Source organism: Lacerta agilis, chromosome 3, assembly GCF_009819535.1.
Source record: "Lacerta agilis isolate rLacAgi1 chromosome 3, rLacAgi1.pri, whole genome shotgun sequence".
In the NCBI taxonomy this organism is placed as follows: domain Eukaryota; kingdom Metazoa; phylum Chordata; class Lepidosauria; order Squamata; family Lacertidae; genus Lacerta; species Lacerta agilis.
Window position 1 is genome coordinate 9,819,444 of NC_046314.1, and position 15,158 is coordinate 9,834,601.

General features: G+C 44.0%; 1 protein-coding gene across 1 annotated transcript in view; it reads right to left on the bottom strand.

The window, feature by feature from the left end:
- Nucleotides 1-526: 526 nt before the first annotated feature.
- FGF18 (fibroblast growth factor 18) overlaps nt 527-15,158 on the bottom strand; it is a 125,719-nt gene continuing 111,087 nt past the window's right edge. Inside the window, 1 exon segment of the mRNA XM_033142818.1 lies at nt 527-1,606. Within this exon segment, the coding sequence (XP_032998709.1) occupies nt 1,340-1,606 (267 nt within the window). The 3' untranslated portion in view covers nt 527-1,339.

Consider the following 15,158-nt stretch of genomic DNA (forward strand, 5'->3'; position numbering starts at 1 on the left):
TCGATTTAACACAACCCTCCAACAGGGTCTCCTGTTCTTAATGACAGTTCTTCCCAACGCTGGTCGGTTCCAGCTCAGACAGAGGAATCAAGCCACCTCTGGCTGCCCAAGAACCCACCTAGGGCAACTGAAGGGGTACCATACGAGTGAACCCCACAACCCTGCTAAGCCATGTCGCCCCCAGGGGAGCTTGGCACAGGCAAAACAAGGTGTCTGTGAGAGCAAATGCACAGAAACAAGAATCCTTTGCATGCCGCGTTTTAAAACTCTGCCCATATTTAGACAAGGCAGGGCATTTTGCAGGAAGTCAAAATTACAGAATTTGAAAATAAAAATCCGTTCTACAATCCGGGGGGGGGGGGAGAGCAATTGAGCTCCTGGCAATGCCTGATAATGAATTCTGAACTCTATCCTGGATAGCCTAATCTCCATGAGCTCAACCCCAGGCAGCAAGTGTGTAGTTCAGTGAAAAGCTGAGGTTGCGGGAGGGAGGGGGAAATGTGTGAACAGCAGTAATACATGTATGTGTTTTAAATAATTCTTTTTTTTTTAATTGTTGAGGCAGTAATACTTGGTTCATGGAACTGCAATATACAGAGAGGTGAAATAAATAGCTTATATATATAATATATATTTATATATATAATAGAGCTGGTTTTAAAATAATTCCCTTATCATTGGTGTATTAGGTTATTTTACTTAGTCACTTGAAGGTCGATAGCAGCATTCTCCAGAAGTGAGCGAAATGATGCAGGATCACAGAGCCGTGACACCTTATGTCGTCAGAAAGGGTTACAAAAGGACTGAGGTACTGAGCCCTCCACGGAAGCTCAATGACTGATTTGCAGACCATCTTGTCTCGGTCGAGATCGCAGCAGACAAATAAAAACAGATCACCGCAACACCAGAGAACCATCCAAGGAGTTTCGGGGACTTTGGGAAAGGTGAGCGTTGGTTTTCTTTGGTTTGTGGTTTTGGTTCCTACTGTTATTTTAAGGTGGACTCGTTCCCCTCTAGAGGTTGGCTTGGAAAAAGTCACCCGTTCCAAAAGAGAAATAAGCACCTATATGTCAATCCACAGAAGGGGGAGGGGAAGGGGGAAAGTCAATTTAAATAGAGCCATTTTTTTTGTTTGTCTTCAAGTCACAATAAATCTTTTACAGCTTCCCCAGTGGGTTTTTTTTTCCTTTTCTTTTCTTTTTCAATCCAGTCTTTAAAAAAAAAAAATCAACACAATGTACAAAAATAGAGCTTCTCCCTTATTTTTAGTGTAAAAATATTTCTCTGGAACAGTCTATCTTTTGTAGTTCATTTGCATGACACTGTCTTTGTCTATCTTTTAACTGGGGTTGGTGGGTCGTATTCTCCTAGTCCGCTTGGTCACTGTCGTATACTTGAAAGGTTTCTGTAATTCCACTTGACCCTTTGGGTATCTTTTCATAAAATGAACATCTTGCTGGTTCTCCCGTGTCTTGGGCCCTTTCCGGGGCCTCCCCTTTTTGGTGAAGCCGACGTACCACCCCGTGTACTTCGCCGACATCAGAGCCGTGTAGTTGTTCTCTAGGACTTTCTCAATGAAGACACACTCTTTGCTGGTGCCGTCCGGCTGAAAATGAAATGAAAGAGAAAGAGAAAGTCAACGAAAATGGCAAATTTTCCACACAGCCAGTTGACCAAAGTACACTTCATTCTGGGAACATCCATGGCAGTGCCCATTCCTATAGCTGGTTCTATAGAAAGAGAGGAAGATTGGTACGATTTGGTCTTGTTTATTATGTTATTATCTCTTCTTTATTAAAAATTTGTATACCGCCCTGTACCCGCAGGTCTAAGGCCAGTTCACAGCATGAAATCAAAATATAAAAACGCAAAATACATGATGAAAAACAAAAACAAGAGGAACCCAATAACCCCCCACCTCCCCAACACATTTTAAAAGGGCACTGGATGTACAATTCAAGCAAGCAACATATCTTTCACAATGTCCTAATTAGACTGAAGGATGTTGGGAGACAAAATATTGCGGCAGCTGTAAATAAAATTTGCTCTCCCATATTCTATGATTTGAATATCCTAGATAGCAGGGTCAACTATGTTACTAAACTAATAATACCAGCCCAACGTAGGGCATTTATGTTAGCCCGACTGAATATCTTTCCCTCGGCATTTGTCAGGGGTAGATATCAGAATATTCCCAGAAACAAGAGATACTGCAGATGTTCCCTGAATGTCCCGGACACTGTGGAGCATATTCTCTTTTATTGTCCACTACACAGTACGCTGCGTGAACGCGTGTTGTCCCCCCTTTTGGACGGCTTGAAACCGCAGCAGGGTGGAAGTGTTGGATTCTGTCTCTCTGACATTGACCAAGGGGTGACTGTGGGGGTAGCCGAGTTTTTGGCAGCAGTGCTTCAAGGAGTACTTTAACAGGAGGAAATTTTAGATTTTACTAATACACACATACAATCAGCCTATGAGTTGAATTGTTGTTTCTTTGTGTATATATATTTTAAAGTTCCTGTATGTGATTCTTTCTCTCGCGATTTTACTTGTAAATGCCTAATAAAGGTTTGATAAGTAAGATAAAAACAAAAACAAGAGTAACCCAATAATTCCCCACCTCCCTAACACATTTTAAAAGGGCACTGGATGTCAGTTAGCCAAAGGCCTAGTTGAAGAGGAACAGTTTTGCCTGGTGCCTAAAGGTATATAATAAAGGCGCCAGGTACTGCTAATAGGTATTTCCACTCTAAGCATTCTCAAAGAAAAGAAACCTATCCATTCTCAAAGAAATCAGCCCTGAGTGCTCACTGGAAGGGCAGATCCTGAAGTTGAGGCTCCAGTACTTTGGCCACCTCATGAGAAGAGAAGACTCCCTGGAAAAGACCCTGTTGTTGGGAAAGATGGAGGGCACAAGGAGAAGGGGACGACAGAGGATGAGATGGTGGGACAGTGTTCTGGAAGCTACTAACATGAGTTTGGCCAAACTGCGAGAGGCAGTGAAGGATAGGCGTGCCTGGCGTGCTCTGGTCCATGGGGTCACGAAGAGTCGGACACGACCGAACGACTGAACAACAACAACAACAGGGACATAATTGTCAGTGGGAGTTTAGTTGCCTTGCTGTGTTCGATCAGGTTCAGTAGTTTCCTGATGGGGTCTGTAATATTGCGACCAGGGACGAAGCCAGTCTTTCCACAAATGTGGAGAGCATTCCACAAATGGGGAGCCACTGCAGAAAAGTCCCTATTCTCGTGTTGCCACCCTCCGGACCGCTCATGGAGGAGGCACACGAAGAAGGGCCTCAGAAAATGATCTCAGGGTCTGGGTAGGTTCATACGGAGAGAGGAGGTCATTAAAGTATTGCTGTCCCGGGCCATTTATTCTTATTATTATCTAATAAGAAGCGCTGCTTGTATGCCATGATTGCGTGTTAAGATCCCAAGACCTCCCTCAATAAATAAAGACACAATTGACACAGAATTTAGTTTAAGGTTATTGGCATGATTTTGGCCATAACTTTGGCCACAGATCATGAGTGGTTTGCTTAGGCATTGGTTCCCGACTAGCTGCACCTGACCTCAGCAGGGCAGCACTGACGACTGGACACCGGCAGAGGTCAGTACAGGTAAACATCATGGGGGAGCACTGGACCAGGCTCAGTCTCAAGCTCACCCCAAATGCTCCCAGGGGCTCTGGCGTGGCCATAACCCCTGGAAGGGGATCGGACAAAAGCAAGGCGAGTCCCTGGATTCCTTTAATGGAATACCCTTTCGCGCATTGGAGGGGAAGGTGTGACAACCTCCCCTCAACTCCACATTGAACCAATGCCTAACCGCCAAACCTTACAAAGTTGTGACGATTTGCTACGCGGCAGGCAAAAGCCAAGTGGCGCAAGCCAATCCGCCAAATGGGAAAATTCCTACCATGCCCCTGTCCCAAAATAAGATGACCCACGACGGCATAGCAAGGTCATGATGGACCCTAAATAAAGGGAGGGTGGGCGGGTGATCCGATGCACGAGGCGAAAAGAGGAAGCTCAACGCAATGTGCAGCGCTACATATAGGTCCCTCACTTATTGCATGAACAATCCCAATGGTCAGAATTACCCCAGCAACCAAGGGACCACCAATCAGGTTGTTGTGGCTATCCAATTGCTCCCACCCACTCAAGGAGTGAGGTCAGTCCTGATGATCTCACTGCAACACGTGCACTCTGTGAGGAGGACACGATTTCTGTGGGAGTGCAGAATAAATTAAGCCTCTTCCTATTTTTTTCTTGTTGAAAAGTAGGTTTGTGGCCTTTACAGCTATGAAAGAATGCTTAAAAGTGTTAGGGTGAAATGCCAACTGAAATATTAGAGGTTAAAGAAGGAGCCATGTGTGTTTATTGGCAGGTGGGGGTGGGGTCTCAGTAGTTGGGGGAAGTTTCATTTATGACTAGCAAAACTATATGCAAAATTTATTATCACATCACTATATGGGAGCACGGAGCAGCTAGCGATACGGTTTTGCCCACTCAGCGGTAGAACTCTGTTTTTACAAAAAGACGATCAGAAAATCAGATCTAAAAGCAATAAAGGAGACAGCAAAAGCTGTAGAACCATTTAAAAAATGCCAGTTATACTCAAAAGGCCCAATCAAATAGAAAACAGCAACAAGAACAAAATGCAGAATACATTTTGTGAACAATGGAAAATTCACGCAACTGTCCATAACATATACAGGTTGCAGAATCTAGCTGCTCTTCAAGCAGAATTTTGATTGCCTGGCCACATAATGTACCTGGCTTGTTTCTTTGTTTAGCACAGAGTATACACAACCCTGTATATAAAACTGTTACAATAAGTATAACATAGTCAAACATGAAGGCTCCTTTTGACTGTTATTTGAAAATCAGTCCAGCACATCATGCATGAAATTGCATCAGGGCTGCCAACCATGGCTAGAGAGAGCCAAACATGTTAGGCCTGTAAGGATCTGCTTCCACGGCTGGCTGTTTCCTCCTCTGCTTAAATTTCATAAAACCCTAAGTGGCTGTAATCATATGTGAAGTTAAGCTTGAAATAAAAAGTCTCCTGATGTGTCTCGCTTTTATTAAAATAACAAAACTGTGTATTTTCTACTAAATATCTGGGTTTGGAGGCAATGAGCCAAGAGTTCTGTAACCCCAATGATCAGAAGTCGAAGTACTGGAATCAGGCAAGGTTAGGATCTGAGCCTGGAAAATGGCATTAGCCACCAAATGTATGCATTTGAAGGATTTGTGTACAGTGAGTGAAGAGATCAAAGTCAGCTCATGTATTTGAGGAGCACATGTTGGACTTGCTTCAGATAAATTTAATAACTGTCTTGCTTTGTGCTGAATAGCACAAATGGATTTCAGGATTTGTTTCTGCCAAATTGGAGCCAAGAGAAAAAAATTCTTCAGCATGTCTCTGGAATGGATCGATTGCTTCTCTGCCGGAAATATACAGGGGAACCATAGTGTTATGATTCCAGAGATCTGGAGCAATCTGTCATCTCTCCTTTGGTCTGACAACTTAGCTCAGTCAAGCTTTTTCTAATACTGCCAAATCAGCAAACTTCAAAAGTATGAAAACACATTGCTGACATGATTGCTATCTTTTGAGTACTGGATTAAATGAGTTTTTTTTTTAAAAAAAAAAAAAAAGAAAAGAAAAGAAAAGAAAAGAAAGAAAACAGAATAGAAGAATTGAGTCAGATCTCCATACAAATATAACCAAAATGCAAATTCAGTCAAATATAGGTCTAGGACAAATGCTTAGTACCTTTACTGGAAATGAAGTATGTCTCAAATCAGGCTTGTTCAAGGGTTATGCCCATAGCACTTCCACTTTTAGAAGGAATTTCAGTAGAAAAAGTGTTCTTGATTTCTCCTAGGACCAGTCTCTGGTTTATAACTCAACTCTCCTACCCATTAAGAAATGTTGTTCATATATCCATGCCTTTAAGACTGCAATGTTGCCTGGGAAGTAATCCTGTTGAACTCAATGGGGCAAACTTATCAGTAGACATGTATAGGATTGCCCTGTGCAATCCTTAATTAGTATACTGTATAATAAGATTGTAAGGATGTGGTCACGCTGCAGTTCCCACAGCCACCAACAGGCGGCCACATGGACTGCTGCATGATGGCAGAACAGCAGGCAGGCTTCGTAGGCATGCAGGTGAGCAAGGAAGCAGATGGTTTAGGCAAGTCACAGAAGAGCAGCAAGGACAGGCTGGGGCAGCTTCCCAGAAGCCACCCTGCTCTGCCATTACGGCACACCTCACACTGATAATGTCATTTTAGCCTCATTAGCGAAGGAGGAGATGCATCAGAGCAGGGGAGCTGCCCTCTCCTGCCCCGCTTGTTCCTCTGCAGTTTGCCTGAGCTACGATTTGGCCAAGCTGGCAGGGGGCAAACAAGCAGGTTGGTGGATGAGTACAGAGGAGGGAACCAGAGGCAGATGGAGGTAGGCAGGCTCATGGGTGGAGTGAAAAGGTTCAGTATGAGGTGGGCTTGCAAGCCTTCCTGCGCACCTGCTGCTGTTGCTGCCGGAAGGAGGGGAACAACAGGGAGAAGATCAGCCCTCCATCATCATCCTCCCCCCTGCTCTTACCATGGCGGCATCTGCATATGAAAATGCAGTCTTCCTTCTGTCTCTTTGTATCTCTTGGTGGCAGTGGAGCGGGGAGGAGAAAATTAAGTTGATTTCTCTCCTTCGTCTCCCTCCCACCCAATATCCTTCCTGCAGACGTCTTTTCTCTCCTTCTCATGGCAGTACCACCCCACAGCAGCAGAGGGGAGGGGGCAACGAAGGGAAGGAAGACTTTCTCCCCTACAACAACGGCAGTGATGAGGTGAAAAGGTAGGGATGGGGCGGTTTTGGAGGGGGAACGGGGGTTAGGTTGGGTGTGATGGGTAGGTGGGGTTGCTGAGCAACGAGAGCAGAGGCACAGCCCCTAGTACACCTTATTTTCTTTCCTGCAAGCTTTTACTGCATCCTCTACGGACCAGAGGGGGCAGGAAAGGCAGGTCCCTTGCAAGCGAGTTTTACTGTGCAATTCTATACGTATCCATTCAGAGGCATGTCGAGCCAAGTTCAAAAGGCTTTACTCTCAAGTAAGGGGGTATAGGATTGCAGCCTGAGATGCTAGTGGCTCACACGTGGAGAATTCGCCATCCACTCCTTCCTGCTGCAACCTCTGCGGCCTCTGGATAACCTCTCCCGGGGAACAGAGACACAGCTGAGGATGTGGGGTGGAGAGCACTGTAGCGGGGGGGGGGGAATCAGGTGCAGGCAGCTTGCACAAGTTCTTTTAAGTTTGCAGTCCTAAATTCATCCTGAAGTATGCGTCTCCACCCCCATCGTTCAGCCCGGACACTGAGGTCCAGCTCCGAGGGCCTTCTGGTGGTTCCGTCCCTGCGAGAAGTGAAGCTACAGGGAACCAGGCAGGGGGCCTTCTCGGTAGTGGCACCCACCCTGTGAAATGCCCTCCCTTCAGATGTCAAGGAAATAAAGAACTATCTGACTTTTAGAAGACATCTGAAGGCAGCCCTGTTTAGGGTAGTTTTTAATGTTTGGTGTTTTAATCTTATTTTTAATATTCTGTCAGAAGCCGCCCAGAGTGGCAGGGGAAACCCAGCCAGATGGGCAGGGTATAAATAAATTATTATTATCAAAATCAAAATCATCATCATCATTATCATCCTATAAATACTATCTCGTTCTTTACTTAGGCGAGGAAAATCCACCCAAACAGGCCTCTTGATTCAGACCCGAAGTGGTTTTGAATCAGTTCAGAACTGTGATAAACTGTAACTTGACCCCCTTAAAAAAATTAATTAATGCATATATGTAATTTGAAGGAGGAAACGGCACGTCCTCTAATGCTGTCAGTTGTCTTTGTCAAATGAGATGGCAGAATGAATTTCAGTCCTCAAACATTCGTTTTGCAATGACCAGCATACCAAGGGCTGGAGGGAACAGTTTTAGGGCACATTCCCCTGGCGATGAAAACAACAAGCTCAATGCCAATATATACACCTGTGGCGCAGCCACATTTCGACATTGCTGAGCATGCTCACGGCAGCTTCCTAAGTAACAAAGAGCTCTGGGTCAAGTATTTTACAGACAGACTCTTGGCATCCGTATTCTGAGTCACATTTTCTGGGAAACGGCATTTCCCTGGGGTCCTGGTGGCTTGGATGCTGCCGTTGCGACACTATTGCACGGGGAAATGGCGCTCAATTTGTAACGTTAAGCACATTATGTTCGGCATAGGTTCATCTTCTGAGACAGGGAATTGAGAACTTTGGTACCATCCCGTAAGATGGTAGGTACTGCTTGCCCAGGATATGATATCTGAAAAGGGAATAAAGCGGTATTTCCCATGAACCATTGCTATGGTTTTCCCAGTAGTGATGTATGGAAGTGAGAGCTGGACCATAAAGAAGGCTGATCGCCGAAGAACTGATGCTTTTGAATTATGGTGCTGGAGGAGACTCTTGAGAGTCCCATGGACTGCAAAAAGATCAAACTTATCCATCCTTAAAGAAATCAGCCCTGAGTGCTCACTGGAAGGGCAGATCCTGAAGTTGAGGCTCCAGTACTTTGGCCACCTCATGAGAAGAGAAGACTCCCTGGAAAAGACCCTGATGTTGCGGAAAGATGGAGGGCACAAGGAGAAGGGGACGACAGAGGACGAGATGGTTGTACAGTGTTCTCAAAGCTACCAACATGAGTCTGCGGGAGACAGTGGAAGACAGGAGTGCCTGGCGTGCTCTGGTCCATGGGGTCATAAGAGTCAGACACAACAATGGACCATGGGTGGGGAGGGGGATGGGAAGGGAAAAAGGAAAAAACTGTACGGGTAATTCAATACTTGACGGAGATTATACAATGCATGTAAAAATTCTCGTACAATAAACATTTTTTTAAAAAAAGAGTCAGACACAACTAAACGACTAAACAACAACAACAACATGCTGGATGTTGCTAAAAGGAATAACAGTGATGAGAGAAGAAGGTATTTGACAGTCCTTGTGCACCTAGGTGAGCCTGCCATGTGCAGTTTTACTCGGTACTTCAATTATGGGGAGAAAGCTTAGGAGATCCTTCCTGAAAGCCATAAACTCTGCTCCTGACTCCCTCCAATTAAAGCCAATCCATGCCTCAGTAATCTACTAAAAGCAGCATCTGGGAGGGGGCATCACAAAGGGTCGGGGGTTACAGCCTTTTGCCCTCCCCATAATTTGAACATGGCCAATCCGTAGTAGGGGAGGTGCCATCACATCTCTCTGACACCTCTTATATATTCATTGTTTCAGAAGAACAACCTCAATGCCAGCAGAGAATGAAGTCCTGGTTGCTGTTGTTTTTGGAAGGGGGCTATTTTTTTCAATTGCAATGAGGTGATAAGCCTGTACGGCTACCACTTTTTTTTTCTTTTATCTTTTTCAAGCAAGATAACATTGACTTTACGTCACAACATTGTAATGAGGGATATCTATAACGGGGATAAATTACGCACGTTGATGGGTCATCTCCAACAGGAAGGAAACGGAGTTGAAAAAGAGCAAGCGCCCTTTGAAAAGACCCATGGAACACTTACTGGATTGATTGTCCAGAGCATTTGGTTAATTATCTCTCCGGTAGTAAACAAGGAACATCTTGAACTGAGACTAGGCAAACCTGCTGAAACATTTGCTACTCTTATATTTACATTCCGCAAATCGGCCGGCTACTCTCCTCACCTTTTATAGTCCAATTTGGTCTACTCGTAGCTTTGCTTTTACGTTTTAGGTCCTCTAATCTGAAGGATCAAAGGACAGTCTGTTGTGGCTGCACAAATGCTCTCTTCCAGGCAATGAGGGCGCTCGGCAGAATTTCTCTTAAAACTATGGGGCCATCAGAAGGGTATCCACATTTACTCTGAAGGCAGTCGTGCAGATTTCACAAGGACTTACTCCTAAATTGAGGGGTTGTTTTTTGGGTGAGTGGGGTAAATTCGTTTTTTTAAAAAAGTAATTATTTTTTGCGTTTTTACATACGAAACCACGACAAACTAAGGAAACAAAACAAAACACCTAAGGACTTCCTCTCTTTCTGTGGTATCTTCCCTCCCTCTTCTCCATGTATTCCAAGTTACAAAGGTCTTCTCTTCTTACTAGTTATCTCCTACTCCCTCTTATACTGCTGAATTTATTCAAGTCCTGCTAATCTGTTCAGTTGTTTATACCGCTTTTTTAAAAGGGTGGGTGCTAAATTCAGTTCCGTTCACTTTTTAATATCAACCTGCTCCGATTCACGCTTCTCGAAACAGCATGCAAAGCATAGCAATCCTTCGAAATGTGCGCTTCTCCAGATTTTGAGATGCAGCTCTCTAGCCAGATAAATCACTTACAAAAATGCAAATACGTGAGGGAGATGCATATGTTAGTGGAAATAAAATACGAAAATGTGTTGCATGAAGAAAAATTCATTGCACAATGTGCACGTTGGGCAAAACTGCATACACAAAAGTGTTTATTAGGAGACACGCACACTTAAAATGGTGACGGATTTTCATGAGGGTTTTTGTTTGAAAAAAAGAGAAAAGAATTGCATACTTATGTACACCTTCCTTCCAACTACGTGTACTTGAAATAGAAGCCTGAGCCAACGCAGAGGAAATGTAGCAATGACAATGTTGTACTGACTTAATATTAAATACAATGTTCACATTCAGCCATCATAAAATGGGAAGAAAAACGGGAAGAACAAGGCCTCAGCCACACTCACATCAAATTTGGCATGTGTGTGCAATGTAGCTGTTTTGAAAAATACAGAAAAGGACAGGGTAAACAATGCAGAACAAATCTTCATCCTTGCAGCAGAAGAAAACAAGCATGAGTGGTTTGGGTTAGGGCTGGGCCAAACTTTCTCAGAAAATAACTTTCTAACAAGTTTTTGGTTGTTGTTTTCTTTATCAAACTCCCCCCGAACTATTGGACAGTTTTAGTTATCCCCTGGGGAATGTTCAGTGAAATGGCCATCTTAGTCTCCCCACTTGAACATAGGTAATAATAATAATAATAATAATAATAATAATAATAATAATTTATTTTATACCCTGCCCATCTGGCTGGGTTTCCCCAGCCACTCTGGGCAGCTTCCAACAAAATATTAAAAATACATTAAAACATCAGTCATTAAAAACTTCCCTAAACGGGACTGCCTTCAGATGTCTTCTAAAAGTCAGATAGTTGTTTATTTCCTTGGCATCTGATGGGAGGGCGTTCCAAAGGGTGGGAGCCACTACCAAGAAGGCCCTCTGCCTTCTGTAACCTCACTTCTCGCAGGGAGGGAACCGCCAGAAGGCCCTCAGAGCTGGACCTCAGAGATGGGGTGGAGATGCTCCTTCAGGTATACTGATATTCAAAATGCTAAGGTGCCTGGAATGGTGGCAAACCTTACATAATTTTATCAGGTGTTTTGGTTTGGATTTCTGATGACATGTTCAGCAACTTGTTATTGGACCCCAACTCCCAATAATATTGCATTTTAATTTTGCATTTTAATTTTGTTGAAGGAAGCTGTGGGCTTGATCCCCTCTCCTTTCATTTCTCTCCTTCTCGGCCAATATGAATAATAGAGCTTCATTCAATGATGGGCGACCAAAATTTCCAAAAAAGAGGGGTGTCTGAGAAGGGAGTTTCACTTTCCCTCCCTCAGGAATAATCCGTGAAATCTTCTCACCCTCCCCTGCAACTTTGCCACTTACAAACAATGTGGAGAATTTTAGCTGGCTGTTTTCATGTAACCCTTAAAAAAGGTAAAGGTAACCCTAGTTTTGATCATATACTCTGTTTCTTGCCAGGGGGTATGACCAGGGTTTCTAAGAAAACAATCAGTTAACCAGTATACTTTTATAAACTGACCTAAACAGTTGCATGAAACCTCAACTCACCAAGCCTTATGCCCATGCTATGATTTCCAGTAATCTTTCGAACAGTTCTGTAAGGTAGTCAAATGCTGATATTGCAATATTGTAGGCTATGGGGGTAATGGACTGTCATAAGCCATTTAGCAAGCTGAAATTTGAACTTCCTGCCTTGTTCCCTTCAACAGCGCACTCTCCACTTGCTCTCAGAATGCTCTGTTTGGTGAAAAAACAGAGGTCCATCTCTGCTGTTTGTTTTTTTAAGAAACTACCTCAGAGAACAGTGAAACCACCCCTGACACCCAATAGCGTTTCTGTCCTCACCTTTATCTCCATTACTTAGTTAATGGATGTTGCTTACATTCTTCTCCACTTTAGCCTGACTTGCTACTAAGCGAATGATACAGCCTGGTCTGCGCATGGGGCAGAAGGAGATGCCAAAAGCTGCAGTGGTAGAATGGACCCACCTACTTGAGGCTGTGGTGCAGGAATCCTGTTTTTAATCCCCCACATACACCTGTTTTTGTTTTTTGGTTTTTAAGAAAGAAATTGAAAACCAGCATGCCTCCCTGTGTGATGTCCTCACTCAGGCTCTTTAAACTTTCTACTCCCAGGGCCCACGTGAGATGGCTGAAAATTGTTGAGGCCCTCTAGTGACAAAATGGTGGCACAAAATGGTGGCAGATGGAGACCTAATCAGTTGGCAGTTGCTGAAATCGTTTCCTGTTGATATCTAATCAGTCTTTGGAAATGGCTACATTCTCTGTCACTGCATTTTCCTTGTGGTAAAAGGTTCCAAAACTCAGCTTTCCTCAAGCTAAGTACAGCCTGCCCCGTCCCGAATTTAGGCAGAGCTTGCTGATCGAAAGACTAAGTTGTTTCATATTTCTTGCTTCCTACTCTCGCCTGCCTCTCAAAATATTTTGTACCTATCTTCTGTAATTTCTTCTTCCACTCTCCTTTCACACTCAACTTGTATCTAACTCCCCATCGCACACACCCCGCTCACGAAAAGAAATCCTGCTATTTCATTCCTCCTCCCTGGTCCTTTTTGTATTCATTTCTTCTTCTTTGTTGTGTACCATTGTGCCTTAAATAGAGCTTCCCCTGCCCCCGTCCCCCAGCCTTGTCTTGTCGGTTACCTTACAATAAAGAGTTGTTCATAAAGAAGTGTCACTGGAATTATTGTTCCACGAACCCAAGACACAACACTCTTATAATAGCTCGACGCTCTTATTCCTTTAACTGTAATTATCACTTTTTAATTTGTTTATTAACAACAACAGTGGCAGCAACAGCCTTTCACCTCTCATTTCTTTCAACACTTCCTCTGCTCCTTCCTTCCGTCCCCCCCCCTTAATTCAGCATGCAATTTGCTGATGCTCGCAGTGGTCCAACCAAAGGTGATGACATGTCTAGGAGGTCGATCAGGCAAGTGAGGAAGCCCTGGGCAGGATGTGTCACTAAAACCCACCTGTTTGAAAAACACTGTGTTGGCTTTTAATCATAAGGTGCTTTTTTAAAAACAAGAAAGTTTTTTTAAAAAAGGTGGCTTCCTCAACTGTAGCCTAACGTTTTGCAGTCTATTCAACCCCCTCAAGTTTCTACCACCCCATTCTGCTACACATACAGTTGAAACTCGAAAAATTAGAATATCGTGGAAAAGTCCATTTATGTAAGCAATTGTTTTCATTAGCTACTGAAGTTTAATATCTGATGAAGTATGCATGCACACGAAAGCTCATACCAAGAACAAACTTAGTTGGTCTCTAAGGTGCTACTGGAAGGAATTTTTTATTTTATTTTGTTTTGACTACGGCAGACCAACACGGATACCTACCTGTAAAAGGAGTTTAATATATGAGATAGACTCATGACATGCAAAGCAAGATATGTCAAGCCTTTGCTTGTTATAATTGTGATGATTGTGGTGTACAGCTGATGAAAACCCCAAAGCTGAAATTGTTAATTTTGGGTTCTCATCATCTGTATGCCATAATCATCACAATTATAACAAATAAAGGCTTGACATATCTCGCTTTGCATGTCATGAGTCTATCTCATATATTAGTTTCACCTTTTAAGTTGAATTACTGAAAGAAATGAACATCTCCATGATATTCTAATTTTTCGAGTTTCACCTGTATATCGGGTCCTCCCTTAAAGAGGGCACGTATTGCGGTGAGACCTGGCAACCAAACCCTGTGTTGTGGGTGGGTTTGATTGACAGCCACAACACCCAATCGGTAGGTCCCTTGATGCAGGGTTCAATCTGGCCAATGGGACGCAAGCTAAAAGGATCGAGGGGCCTATAAATACCCATGCACGTGACCCAGAGCTTCCTCTTTCGGTGCGTGCATCGGAACACCCGCCCACCTCTCCCTACTTTTAGGGCTGTTGCGCTTGACCTTGCTATGCCGTCGTGTGTCGTCTGTCGTTGGGACAGGGGCATGGCAGGAATTTTCCCCACTTGGCTGATTGGCTGTTGCCATTTGGGTTTCACCTGCCGCGTAGCAAATCGTCACAACTTGTAAGGTTGCGGATAGACTCTGGTTCAGGTGATAGGGATGGGAGAACGCTATCGTCATCCCTATGTGAAAGGTAGTCCATTAAAGGAATCCAGGGACTCAATAGTTTGGTCAACCCCTGAGAGGGGGTTTTGCCCGTGCCTGAGTCTGGGGGGACATTTGGGTGGCAGATAGAGCATGTCCCCGGTTTTCTGCTTATCCAGGTGTTCGCCCTTGGCTGACCTATGCTGGAACCCTGGGCCGGCGCTACCTGCAGAGCAGGGAGCTAGTCGAAGCAGAGCCTATGCAACCAATCACTTGCTGTAATAAATAAAGTTGTGGCCTTAATTCTGCCAAAAACCAAACCAAAATTTTGAGTCGTCTGAATTTATTTGGGATGAGGTTAAAAGGTGTGAACACGCAAAGGCCAGAAAGCAAGAAAAGGGCTGGCTCCACCATTGGGCAGAGTGAAGCGGTGGCCTCAGGCAGCTGATCTGGGCTGACATGAAAGGGCAGCAAACTGATTTATTTATATTGTATCTGGACTCCCAAGGAGAAGTGCTTGTGGGATTTTCTTATAGACTTGTGTATTGTGCATCTTGACTGAGCGGGAAAGTAGGAGGGGGAACACTTGCTGCTTCGGGCAGCAAAATGTACTGAGCCAGCCCTGAGAGGAAAAACAAAATTGGATCTAGTTTCCCTTTCCTCACACAACGCTCTCA